Source organism: Ahaetulla prasina, chromosome 14 (assembly GCF_028640845.1).
Source record: "Ahaetulla prasina isolate Xishuangbanna chromosome 14, ASM2864084v1, whole genome shotgun sequence".
NCBI lineage: Eukaryota > Metazoa > Chordata > Lepidosauria > Squamata > Colubridae > Ahaetulla > Ahaetulla prasina.
The window spans coordinates 11,479,587-11,493,354 of NC_080552.1; the positions used below are offsets into that span (position 1 = coordinate 11,479,587).

The 13,768-nt window shown below is 46.7% G+C and overlaps 1 protein-coding gene across 7 annotated transcripts in view; it reads left to right on the forward strand.

Annotated features, from left to right (window-relative positions):
* Positions 1–13,200: 13,200 nt before the first annotated feature.
* LUC7L (LUC7 like) overlaps positions 13,201–13,768 on the forward strand; it is a 22,963-nt gene continuing 22,395 nt past the window's right edge. For 3 of the 7 annotated variants that reach the window (XR_009152109.1, XM_058157555.1, XM_058157556.1), the window contains exon 1: positions 13,202–13,402. Coding sequence is in view for 3 of the 7 variants with exons in the window: in XM_058157555.1 (XP_058013538.1) it covers positions 13,342–13,402 (61 nt within the window). In the remaining 4 variants the exon portion in view is untranslated. Of the gene's footprint in view, positions 13,403–13,768 lie in introns of all 7 variants that reach the window. The other 4 variants (XR_009152108.1, XM_058157552.1, XM_058157558.1 and 1 more) reach the window with 4 other exon arrangements.

Sequence of the window (13,768 nt, forward strand, 5' to 3'; positions counted from 1 at the left end):
CTTATGTGAACCAGGAGCACTAACTCAGGTGACCCTGAGGACATAGATAAACCTCCAAGTCAGGGGTGGGCTCTACTTATCTTTACTACCAGTTCGCAACGGGAGCGTGCGTTTTATGACGTCCGGGCGGGTGGGCAGAGCCTCCCGCCGCTTTTACTATCAGTTCTATAGAACCGGACAGAACCGGGAGCAACCCACAAGTGCTCCAAGTGCTTCAAGGATCCTCTAAAAGGATGCAAATGACCAGCTGTCTGCAAGGAATATAGATCTTCCAGTTCCCCACTATCCTGTCAGAGCTGAAGAAGCTTCTTGGATGAGAAGAGAAACGTCTTCAAAAGAAAATAAAACCAGAAAGTCCAGTTGCCTCCTGAAAAAGCACCTTGGGACAACCATGACCTGGATGATGGAGAATCTCTACAGACTTTGAGCTATGCAATTCGGGATGAACACCCTTGGAATGGTGTGGGAGTAGAAATGGATTTCCAGAGGAAAAATTGCAGGCTACAGGAACCATTTGCGCTACTCAGGTGACCCTGAGGACACAGATAAACCTCCAAGCGGCCTCAACGTTCCTCTAAAAGGATGCAAATGATCAGCTGTCTGCAAGGAATCTAGATCTTCCGGTTCCCCACTATCCTGTCAGAACTGAAGAAGCTTCTTGGATGAGAAGTGAAATATCTTCACAAGAAAGTTCAGTTGCCTCCTGAAAAAGCACCTTTGGGACAACCATGACCTGGATGACTGAGAATCTCTACAGGCTTTGGGCTGTACTATTTGGGATAAATACCTTTTGAATGGTGTGGGAGTAGGAAGGGATTTCCAGAGGAAAAATTGCAGACTACAGGAACCATTTGCGCTACTCAGGTGACCCTGAGGACACAGGTAAACCTCCAAGTGGCCTCAACGTCCCTTTAAAAGGATGCAAATGACCAGCTATCTGCAAGGAATATAAATCCTTCCATTCTCCACCATCCTGTCAAAGATGAAGAAGCTTCTTGGATGAGAAGCGAAACGTCTTCAAAAGAAAAAAACAAACAAGAAAGTCCAGTTGCCTCCTGAAAAAAGCACCTTTGGGACGACCACGATGACTGAGAATCTCTAAAAACATTTAGGATACAAAGACCAAGATGCTTGGGTAGAAAGATTAGGGTGCCTTTCATTTTAGAGTGTTAAAAAATTGGGGATCTTTATTAAATAGACCACAAAGGAACAATAATAACAAAACGTTAGAACAGGGAAAGAAGGAAGGAAAGATACAGAGAATATTCAGTCTATAAGGGTTTCTCTCTCTTTATTTTTTTCCTAAAAAAGTTTTATTTTTACAATCATATCAAACAGCTCATCCAATGTACAGTTATATACAATTAGTCGGGCTTGCCCAGTCACCACCCCCCTTTTTAACACTCTTCCCTCTTCTACCTTCTTTTACTTTCCAGACCTTCCTCTCCTTCTCTTATCTACATCCTCTCCTCCCTCCACCCTACACCTTCCTTCTCCTCTTCTACCCTCTTCCTTCCTCTTCTCCTCTTTCCTACCTCCTACTCTCTCTTTTCTCCCTCCCACCGTTCTAAAATGGTAACTGGGCAGACCCGACCCTACATTAATTATATTTATACATCTTCAATAATCCTTGTACATTAACCATCACTCCATCTCTACCCTCAACCCCCAATTCCCTCCCCTTACCCCCACCCCCACCCCGACTTCCCAGAACAAAATGCAGGGTATCAAAACTAACAATCATAATCCAAAATAATTTCTAAATTATAATCTCTAGTCACTCCACACATAATCACACTCTCAATTCCCCTCTCCTTCAGAAATATATCTAATACAAAATATTTCCTAAATTTACTCATATGCTATTCGATATTTTTTTATCTGATACATATTTTGAATATAATCAATCCACATTTTCCATTCTAAAATATATTTTTCTTGTGTATAGTCTTTCATGTAAGCAGAGATTTTTGCCATTTCTGCCAGATTTGATACTTTGAGTGTCCATTCTTCAGTTGTAGGTAATTCTTCTTTCTTCCAATACGTCTATGAGGGTTTCTCATATACTGCAGGCATACGAACTTTTGGAACGCTGCACCTATTGACCAAAATGTGGTCAAAAAACGCAAGATAATAATAATAAATAATAACAGAGTTGGAAGGGACCTTGGAGGTCTTCTAGTCCAACCCCCTGCCCAGGCAGGAAACCCTACACCAGATGGTGGCCAAAGGATCAAAGCTCTGCCTGGTTTTTATGTACAGGTAGTCCTCAATTTACAACAGTTGGTTTAGTGACTGTACAAAGTTACAACTGCATTGAAAAAAGTGACTTATGACGATTTTTCATACTTACGACCGTTGCAGCAGCCCCAGGGTCACGTGATCAGAAATTCAGATGCTTGACAGCTGACTCATATTTATGACCATTGCAGTGTCCCGAGATCATGTGACACCCCCCCTTTTCTGACGAGCAAAGTCAACGGGGAAGCCAGATTAATGACCGTGTTACTAATGTCACCAGTGATTCACTTAACAACTGTCTTGCAAGAAAGGTCGTAAAATAGGGCACAATTCACTTAACAACTGTCTTGCTTAGCAAGATAGTTTTGGGCTCCATTGCGGTTGTAAGTCAAGGACTAGCTGTATGACATGGGTTTTTTACATCCATACTACTAATATCCCTGCAAGACAGTTCCCTTAAAGAATAGCAATTCCTTACAATAATATTGGTTTTAGAATTTCAAGAAAGCAGTCATTTGTTTTTTCTGTTAACTTATTGAAACAAGAAATGTTTAATTATCTTATCTGGGATGCGGTGGCTGGGTGGCTAAGACACTAAGCTTGTCGATCGAAAGGTCGGCAGTTGAGCAGTTTGAATCCCTAGCACCGCGTAACACGGTGAGCTCCCGTGACTTGTCCCAGTTTCTGCCAACCTAGCAGTTCAAAAGCACGTAAAAAATGCAAGTACAAAAATAGGGACCACCTTTGGTGGGAAGGGAACAGTGTTCCGTGCACCTTTGGTGTTGAGTCATGCCGGCCACATGACCATGGAGACTTCTTCGGACAGTGCTGGCTCTTCGGCTTTGGAATGGAGATGAGCACTGCCCCCTAGAGTCAGGAACGACTAGCACATATGTGAGAGGGGAACCTTTACCTTTATCTTATCTTATCTTATCTATCTTACGTGATCTTCTTCTCTTCTCTTCTCTTCTCTTCTTATCATCTATTTTATTTTTGCATTCATTTTAGTCCAGTTTTTTCTCAGGGAGTAAAGGCAGTACAGTAGAAGCTTCACACATACACTCCAAAAAATCTGTAAGGTAAGTTGATCTGAGATTTACCGACTGGTTCAAAGTCACTCATGTTCTCCATAGCTAAAAAAGGGAAATAAATGAGAGTTCTCCAAGCCCTCTGACAGTTTTCCCATTTGCAACATCCTGCTAAATCCAGACAAGCTTTATTCTGTTTATTTATTTACTTGTTTGTTCATTTCCCGACTTTATTTGCAAATAATTCAAGGCTGGGAACACATCGAATATACCTTCCTCCTCCTATTTGCCCCACAACAACAACCCTGTGAGGTGGGTTGGGTCTGAGAGATAATAGGACTGGCCCAAAGTTACCCAGCTGGCTCTCGTGGCTAAGGCTGGACTTGAACTCACAGCCTTTTGCTTCCAGGCCTGATACCTTGACTGCTCACACCCTGAAAGCATTAGAAACCAAGAAAGGAGAAACCTTTCTTTAAAATACTGTAACAGGCAGATTTAAAAAACCCAGATTTTGCAGCATTTGCAAAACTGGGGATTTTTAGTAGATGTTTTTCCAAGTGCACAGTCTTAACAATTTTTGCAACAAGCCAGTTTTTCTTAGTACACGTTGTCCTCGACTTACAAGTTCATTTAGTGGCCTTTCAAAGTTACGACGACACTGGAAAAAGTGACATGACCATTGTTTCACACTCCTAACCATTGTAGCATCCCCAGGGTCATACGATCCAAATTCAGATGACCGGTAAGTGACTCCTATTTAAGGCGGTTGTTGTGTCCCAGGCAGTGGTGGGTTTCAAATTTTTTTACTACCGGTTCTGTGGGTGTGACTTCGTAGGTGTGGCATGGCTTGGTGGGCATGGCTTGGAGGGCCTGGCAGGAGAAGAATACTGCAAAATCTCCATTCCCTCCCCACTCCAGGGAAAGAATACAGCAAAATCCCCACTCCCTACCCACTCCAGGGAAAGGATACTGCAAAATCCCCATTCCCACCCCATTTCAGGGGAAGGATACTGCAAAATCCCCATTCCCTCCTCACTCCAGGGGAAGGATACAGCAAAATCCCCATTCCCTCCCCACTCCAGGAGAAGGATACTGCAAAATCCCCATTCCCTCCTCACTCCAGGGGAAGGATACAGCAAAATCCCCATTCCCTCCCCACTCCAGGAGAAGGATACTGCAAAATCCCCTTTTCCTCCTGATCAGCTGGGACTTGGGAAGCAGAGAATAGATGGGGGCGGGGACAGTCAGAAGTGGTATTTACCGATTCTCTGAACTACTCAAAATTTCCACTGCCGGTTCTCCAGAACTGGTCAGAACCTGCTGAAACCCACCTCTGGTCGCAGGGTCTTGTGAACCCCTTTTTATGACTTTAGGACAAGCATAGTCAATTGGAAAACCAGATTCATTTAACCACCATGTTCCTAAATTAACAAAATGGGGCAAACCTCACAAATGCTTCACTTAGCAACATAAATTTTGCTACGCACCCCCAGCAACCAGGCAGCGAACCGGTTGCTGAAATTTTTCAATCCCACCCCTGAGAATAACGTTATTATCACTTTGAATGTACATTAATCGGCATACACTAAAATGAAATTTTAATGTTGCATATAGCTCTTAAAGGGGACCGCCTCCAATATACATAGCATAAACATGACAAAATAAATAAATACACAATTATGCATACAAAACACAAAATTATGCATATAAAATACAAACTTATGCAACTCCTTGAGAAGTCCATAAAAAAAAAAAGTGGAGGAAAGAAGGACCATCAGCAAGGAGAATGGACCCATTGACAGCAGTGATAGGCACACCATCCAAAATTCTGAAGGACCAGAAGGCAAATCATCCTGGAGAAGATCCGGGTGGTCTCACAGAGTTGACACTGATTTCAGAGCATCTGGGGCACGATGGCTCAGTGGGTAAAGACCCTGAGCCTATCAGTTGGAAAGTTGACAGCCTGGGTTCGAGACCCGAGTGCTGCATGATGGGTGAGCTCCCGTTCCTTGCTCCAGCTCCTAGCAGTTCGAAAGCATGCAAATGTGAGTAGATAAATAGGTACCACTTGGGTGGAAAAGTAACAGGGTTCCATGCATCTCGGGATATACTCCTGCTGGCCATCTGACCACGGAAATGCCTTCGAACAATGCTTGGCTCCCTTGGCTAGGAAACAAAGATGGGTAAAGGTAAAGGTAAAGGTTCCCCTTACACATATGTGCTAGTCGTTCCTGACTCTAGGGGGCGGTGCTCATCTCCGTTTCAAAGCCGAAGAGCCAGCACTGTCCAAAGATGTCTCCATAGTCATGTGGCCGGCATGACTCAATGCCAAAGGCCCACGGAACGCTGTTACCTTCCCATCAAAGGTGGTCCCTATTTTTCTACTTGCATTTTTTACGTGCTTTCAAACTGCTAGGTTGGCAGAAGCTGGGACAAGTCACGGGAGCTCACCCTGTTATGTGGCACTAGGGATTTGAACCGCTGAACTGTCGACGTTTCGATCAACAAGCTCAGCGTCTTAGCCACTGAGCCACCGCATCACTACAAAGATGCGCCCCTAGAGTTGGACACGACTGGACAGGAGAAAACCTGATAGCATCTAACCTGTAATCATCACTTATAAATGAGGATTCTTTTATTTCTTTATTCATTTTAGAAAATTTATATTGGCGCCCACTCGGCCATGGCGACTCAAGGCGGCTTACGCAATATAAAAGCATTATATAAAAATAAGAATAATAAAAGAAAATAATAAAAAATAATAAAATGATAGTCCCCACCCACAGCATCTATTTATTATACGAGCCATTTAAAGGGCTCCATCCCTCTCTGAGTTCCCCAGGCCCACTGGCAGAACTGGGTTTTCAGCACCTTTCGGAAAAGTGTTAGAGTGGGGGCCACTCTAACCTCTGGGGGAATGGTATTCCAGAGGGAGGGAGCCACCACGGAGAAGGCCCTTCTTCTGGGTCCCGCCAGATGTATCTCCCTAGGACAGGAGTGTCAAACTTGTTTTCACTGAGGCTGTGTCAGGGTTGTGTTTGACCGGGTGGGCATGGCCGGTTAACTCCTTTAGAGGTAGAACGGATCCTAAGATTCCTGATCTACCCCGTGGCTTGAAAGATCAGTCTGGTTGCTTTGCGCACCGCGGAACTAGAAGTGGCCTCGGTGACGTCACGGGAGCATATTGGAAGAGCAACGGCTGCCTTATCAGCTGCGGCTTGGATCTGTTTGTCGAGTCTGCAAATGGCTTTGATAGCCGTGCGGGAGAGGCAGGAGGGCTGCCAGCCGCAATGTTTGGAGAAGACAAAGTACTCCCACACACAGGGCTGGGATTTGCACGTCATTTGTGCAAAGGGCCCCGGTGAAAGAAACCCGGACGCACCTCTTAAAGAGTCAGGGGACCAAACCGTCTGTCCCTTTTGTGCGAAACAGTGGGTTTGAAAAGTAGGGCTCCTTCTGCCAATCTCGCAGGGCAGCCACCTTCTATAGAGCAGCGGTCCCCAACTTTTCCAGTTTAGTGTAGCATGTCCTCCTTCCGGCGTGGGGAGGGCATGTGAGTGGCAAGCACACGAGTGAAACTCCATTTGTACGAGTGGAGGGCGCGCGTATGTGCTCACACGCTCTAGCCCATTTCTCCCGCGGCCCGGTTTCGAACGGGCCGAGGCCCGGTAGTCAGGGGTGGTCTGCTAGGGGTTTGCAGGGGTTCGGGAGAACCTCTAGCTAATTTCTGTGCAGTTCGGAGAACCCCCAAATCCCACTCCTGGCTGGCTCTGCCCACTCTGCCCCTCCCAGGAGTCCCCATGCGGCCCATTTTAGATGTAGGTAAGTGCAGGGTATGCATGGAGGCTCAGAGAGGGCAAAAATTGGGCCTACCAGAAGTTCTGGAAGGCTGGAAGCGGGCCTGTTTCTGGCCTCCAGAGGCCCTCTGGAGCTTAGGTTGGCCATATTGCCCTCCTGGAGGCTCGAGTAAAGCCTCCAGAGCTTGGATAGGGCAAAAACACGACACCCCCCCCCCCCCCTCTGGTGCAGGAGGTCGATTAGGCCATGCCCATCATGGTCATGCCCACCCGGCAACTGGGCCGAGAACCCTTGCTAAAAATTTTGAAACCCACCCCTGCTGGTAGTGGGTCATGGCCTGGGGTTGGAGACCCCTGTTCTAGAGAGGGCATCTGGGGCTGCCAACATCAAACCCTTTAGCATTTCCAAAAGTTGGAAATAAAGCATTTCCAAAAGTTGGAAATAAATAAAGGATGGAAGGCTGAGTCAATCTTGGGCCTCTGGTGGCTCAACAGACTAATGCAGTCTGTTATTAACACAGCTGCTTGCAATTACTGCAAGTTCAAGTCCCACCAGGCCCAAGGTTGACTCAGCCTTCCATCCTTTATAAGGTAGGTAAAATGAGAACCCAGATTGTTGGGGGCAATAAAAGTTGACTTTGTATATAATACAAATGGATGAGACTATTGCTTAACACAATGTAAGCCGCCCTAAGTCTTCGGAGAAGGGCGGGATATAAATGCAAATTTAAAAAAAAAACATTGAGAAGGAAGAAAGAGACAACCACAGAGGCACAGCAGTTAGCCTAGATGAGCTGGATTCGGGTCCAGTATCTTCCAAAATCCCTTAATGCTGTTCTTGTTTGGCAAGGGTTGATGAAAGTTGATATCCAAAAGGTTTAGGATTCCTCAACAGATTCTTAGGGAATATATATATATATTCATATATATATAAGAATCATATTTATGAGAACCAAGCTGAACGGCTAGATGCCTGATGAAAAGTATAGGCAGTCCTTGACTTACGACATTCGAGGCCCAAATTTCTGTGGCTAAGTGAGAACGTTTGTTTTGCTCCATTTTACAACTTTCTTGCCACAGCTGTTAAGTGAATCGCTGCAATCGTTAAGCTAGGGACACGGTTGTTAAATGAATCCATTTTCCTCATTGACTTTGCTTGTCAGAAGGTTACAAAAAGTGATCACATGACCTCGGGACAATCGTCATAAATAGGAGTCCGTTGCCAAGCATCTGAATTTTGATCACGTGACCATGAGGATCCTGCAACGGTTGTAAGTCTGAGAAACGATCGTAAGTCGGTTTTTTGTAGTCCTGTTGTAGCTTTGAATGGTCACTAAATGAATGGTTGAGGACTACCTGTACTTAAAATGGAGCATCCCTCACTCTCTCTCTCCATCCTACGAAGCAAATAACAGCAAACCATTTCCGAAAATCTTGCCCAAATTGCTGAGACTTTTCTAGACAGGGGCCAGGAGTCAACATTGATTCAGTTGTTGCTGTTGTGCAGTCGCCAAGTGGTGTCCGACTCTTCATGGGGCATAGCACACCAAGCCACCCTATCCTCCATCGATGTTCATTGCATCGATGACATTATCTAACCCTCTCGTCCTCTGCTGTCCCCTTCTCCTTTTGCCTTCCATCATTCCCAACATCAGTGTTGTGGCCCAGGCCCAAGTAGGTAATAGGAAACTCAGTCAGTGTAAGAACAAACAAACTGTATTAGAACAGCTGAGAATTACTTCATTCTCAGCGCAGTCCAACTAAATTAAACCATTTTCCTCCCAACACAAATTCCTCAGTCCTATCACCAACCTTGGTCCAATTAGGCAAACTGCCAAAGGCCTTTCTTGGCAAAAATTCAGAAGACACCAACACGAAACAAATGCAACAAGACAAAGCTATCAACGTTGTTTTCCGGCAAAGAGCCCAAATGCAGTTGCTGGTCTTTTAAGTCTTCTGGGAGGGGCCAATCATCTCTTGGCCCTATTCCCAAGTCATCCTCCTTGCTTGAGCTGCTCTTGCCTTCTGGCAGCTCTTCTCATGTGTGCATTAGGAACAGGCTCCTCCTGTTCCTCTGCCTCACTACTGTCAGCCTCTGGAGGCTCCGGAGTCTGCACATCACTCCCCGATGGCCCTGGCCCCACCTCTGCCTCTGACGCAGAGCCCTCATCTGGGCCTTCCTCAGTCTCCAGGACTGGCCCATGTTCTTCCTCAGCCTCATCGCTGTCTGACTCCATTGCCAGCTCCACAGGCCCCTGGCGGACCACAACAATCAGGGTCTTCTCCAAGGAGTCATCTCTTCTCATTACCAGAGATGCTATTCAGCTGGTTTGGACCAGTTCACTCGAACCGGTAGCGGAAATGGCAGGTGGTCCCAACTCCACTCACCCCGGCTCTATGCCGTCCTATTTAGGCACATTTTTGAGGCCATGTGCATATGCAGAAGGCTTGCGTGCGAGCAAAGCATATGTGCTGAAGGCCGGGTGCGTGCATGGAAGGTGCGCGGGCGGGGTGAACCTGTGGTAAAGCATTTCTGAAACTCACCACTTCTCATTACATGGTCAAAAAACCTGAGCTTCAGTATCTATCCTCCAAAGCAGGGGTCTCCAACCTTGGCAACTTTAAGATTTGTGGACTTCAACTCCTAGAATTCCTCAGCCAACAAAGTCCACAAGTCTTAAAGTTGCCAAAGTTGGAGATCCCTGCTCCAAAGGACAGGCAGGATCGAATTCCTTTAGGATCGGCTGACTAGATCTCCTTGCAGTCCAAGGGATTCCAACACCACAATTCGAAAGCCTCAATTCAAAAGCCGCATCAATTCAAAAGCATCAATTCTTCGGCGTTCGGCCTTTCTTGTGTTCCAGTACGGCAGACTCAAAGGTATAAATAAAAAATGGGCGACACATTTCATCCTCCGTTACTCACCTCAGAGTCGCGTGCACTTGTGATGGCCTTGTGTTTTGTTTTTTTTACAATGCCGGTGAATACAAGCATGTAGAAAGCTACAACCTGGTGTTTCGCCTAATGGGCAGAAGATAACTAAGTGCTTGTGGGGTTAATGGCCGTGTAATATTGGAACTTGTTTGGAGTGCTAACATATTGCAGCCATTGATTTTTTTTTCTGGCATGGAGGCCGAGAAGAAGAGGTCATGTTCACATTTAGGGTGAAAGTAGAAGTCCCTCACTCCACCCTGGTTGCGATTTTTGGGGCCCCGAGATGAGAAAGCAAAAGATGGCTTAAAAGATGGACAATGAGAAAAATCGAAGGAGAAAGAGAGCTACATGGACAGGAACTTACACAAGCCGTTCAGGTTATCCTGTGAGGCAGAAGCAGGTTTCAAAACCCGTCGCTACCTGTTTGCTCGTGGGTGCACACGCGACTCGCGCCCGCAATGCTTTTGCGCATGCGCAGAAGCATCCATGCGAGTGGGTGGAGCCTCCCACCGAAGCAGGGTGAATCGGTAGCAACCCATCACTGCTGTGAGGAACAAATACAGATACAGATTAACAAAGTTGGAAGGGACCCTGTAGGACATCTAGTCCAGAGGTCACCAACCTTTTGGACCTCAGGGACCACTAAATTCCTAATTTTAAGTCCCGCGGACCACTAATATGAATTTTTTAAGAAGATAAATAGTATTTAGTGCACGGACCACAGATCACTGGTTGGTGACCACTGATCTAGTCCAACCCACCGCCCAAGCAGACCCTACATCGTGCGCAGAGCCTTGAAAACATGGAAAAATGGGACGTCATGACGTCCGTGCAGGTGGGCGGGGCATCCCGCAGTCACCCGAACCGGTTTGCCCGAACCGGATAGAATTGGCTGAATACCACCACTGCCTCAGGTGCTTTGGAGAATAGGTTGGCCCCGTCTTCTTTGTGGCAACCCCTGAGATATCGGAACACTGCTATCATGTCACTTCTTGTCCTTCTTAGACATAGCCAATTCCAGCAACCGTTCTTTATGTGAATATATATAAAGTTTTGGGCAGATGACTTTTTCTGACTCAGAAGCTGCTCGCTTCTTTCTGTTTCATGGTCCATTGCTTTACCAAACTGAATCAGCCACTGCATCATCATTTGGGCCACCATACTCTCGCGCGCGCGTGCGCAATTACATGCTTAGTTGCTTAAGAGAATAACTGCATGACCGAGACCAAAAATATATATATAGTCCGTTAAAAATATTGCTGGGTCTAAATTTGTGATTCAAATTCCTACATTCAAAAATTAGTGGCAGAAGATCCTCTTCCCAAAAATCCGGATTAGGAATCTTGAAACCCCCTCCCCCATTTCAAGATTCATTATTTCAGTCTCTTGACCACCAATTAGATTACAGTCTCCATCATCCCCAACAGGTACCTTCGCTACCAGTTTGCAAATGTGAGCGCGCACTCCTTCCGCGCATGCACAGTCTCAAAAACAGGATGTGATGACGTCGGGGCGGGTGGGCGGAGCCTCCCGCAGCCACCGCTACAGGTTCGTCCGAACCGGATTGAACCGGCTGAATACCAGCTTTGCTCCCCAACCAGTTGGGTCCATAGTTCCAGGTTCATCTTAGTTAAGAGGTGCTGATCTGGGAAACTCCGGGTTAGAAAAGGCTATCTTAGATTTTTGTGAACTGCGAATGATTTTCCACAACCTCCAGCGTGGATTTTTGACAGTTTGCAGAAAGTTTATGCTGTAATAAGTGTAATTTGTCTTCGCTGACGGCTAAATGAGGCTTGGAGCAGTCATAAATGCTTAGTGACCTCTGCTGTCTAAGATCAGAGCTACACATTGTAAAATATGGGTTTAGGAGATCCTAGCATAAGTCCAGCAAGCAGAAATTTACCCGCAGTCCTCGACTTATGACCACAATTGAGCCCTAAATTTTTATTGCTCAGTGAGACATTTGTTAAGTGAGTTTTGCCCCATTTTACGACCTTTCTTGCTAGAGTTGTTAAGTGAACAAACTGCAGTTTGTTAAGTTAGTAGCACGGTTGCTAAATGAATCTGGTTTCCACACTGACTTTGTTTTTCAGAAGGTCGCAAAAGGGAATCACGTGAGCCTGGGACACTGCAACCGTCATAAATATGAGTCGGTTGCCAAGCATCTGAATTTTGATCATATGATCGTGGGGAATGCTGCAATGGTTATAAGTGTGAAAAATGGTCGTAAGTCGCTTTTTTCAGTGAACAGTCACCAAATGAACTGCTGTAAGTCGAGGACTACTTGTATTAGCACAACTCGAGTGGCCCCCACCACTTTGGGTGGGCTGCCATTTCCTTTGCTATCAAATAGAATTAAAATCTATTTTTCTAGGCTTCTTCCAGCAAATGTTACACGTATTTCATGAAATCAAACCAAGAAGCCGATTCTTGGTTGCATTCGTACTGCACAATTCTGGTCAAGTCAGAATAGAATAGAATAGCAGAGTTGGAAGGGACCTTGGAGGTCTTCTAGTCCAACCCGCTGCTTAGGCAGGAAATGCTATTCCATTTCAGACAAATGGCTGTCCAATCTCTTCTTAACAACTTCCAGTATTGGAGCATTCTCAACTTCTGGAGGCAAGTTGGTCCACTGATTAATTGTTCTCACTGTCAGGAAATTTCTCCTTAGTTCTAGGTTGGTTCCATCTGCTGCTTCTTGTCCTGCCTTCAGGGGCTTTGGAGAATAGTTTGACTCCCTCTTCTTTGTGGCAACCCCTGAGATATTGGAAGACTGCTATCATGTCTCCCCTAGTCCTTCTTTTCATTAAACTAGACATACCCAGTTCCTGCAACTGTTCTTCATATGTTTTAGCCTCCAGTCCCCTAATCATTTTTGTTGTTCTTCTCTGCACTCTTTCTAGAGTCTCCATATCCTTTTTTTTTTTTACATTGTGGCGACCAAAACTATATATTCATTTAAGATGTGTGAACTTCAACTCCGCCATTCAGTCAACCCGGAACTACAACTCCCGAAAGCCTCTGCCAAAAGGAAGGCCGCCATCTTGCTTCCTTGGCGTCGTCGCCGGGAGCGGAAGCGGACCAGCGCGGTGACGTCACCGCAGCCGCCTCCGTCTTCCTACTCTTTTCTCTGCCGCTCCGCCCTCTTTTCTTTTTTTCTTTTTCTTCCTTCCCCTCTCCCGTCGTGCTTTGCGGCGGGCAGGCGACGCCAGGAGGCCGTTAAGAGCCGCTCGCACCCGGGCCAGGCTCGAGACGGGCCTCCCTCCCTCCCTCTCTCTTATTCCCCCCCTCCTTTCCGCCGTTTCCAAGGAGACGCGAGTCCCTTCGCCTCAGCCGCCGCCATGTCGGCCCAGGCCCAGATGCGAGCGCTGCTCGACCAGCTGATGGGCACGGCCCGGGACGGTGAGTTTGGGCGGGCGAGGTGGGGGCCTGCAGGAAGGAAGGAAGGAAGGAGAGAGCAAAGCAAAGAAGGAAGGAAGGAAGGCCGCGCCCTCCGGGCCCGGCGTGGACGCTTTCGAGGCGAGGCCTGGACGAGGCGACCCGCCGCCGCCGCCGCCTCTCCTCCTTTTCGTCGCCCTTCGCTTCGCGTTCGTCCGACGTACCCCCGTCCCCGTCCGCCTTTGCTGGGCTTCCCTGCTTGGCCGTACGCGGTGTTTCCGCCCATTGACAGGGACAGGCGGCCATTGCTTCTCTTTGCGACACCCCCCCCCCCATTTCTATATTTGGGATGGGGGATATATATATATATATTCCCCTCAGGGGAACCCC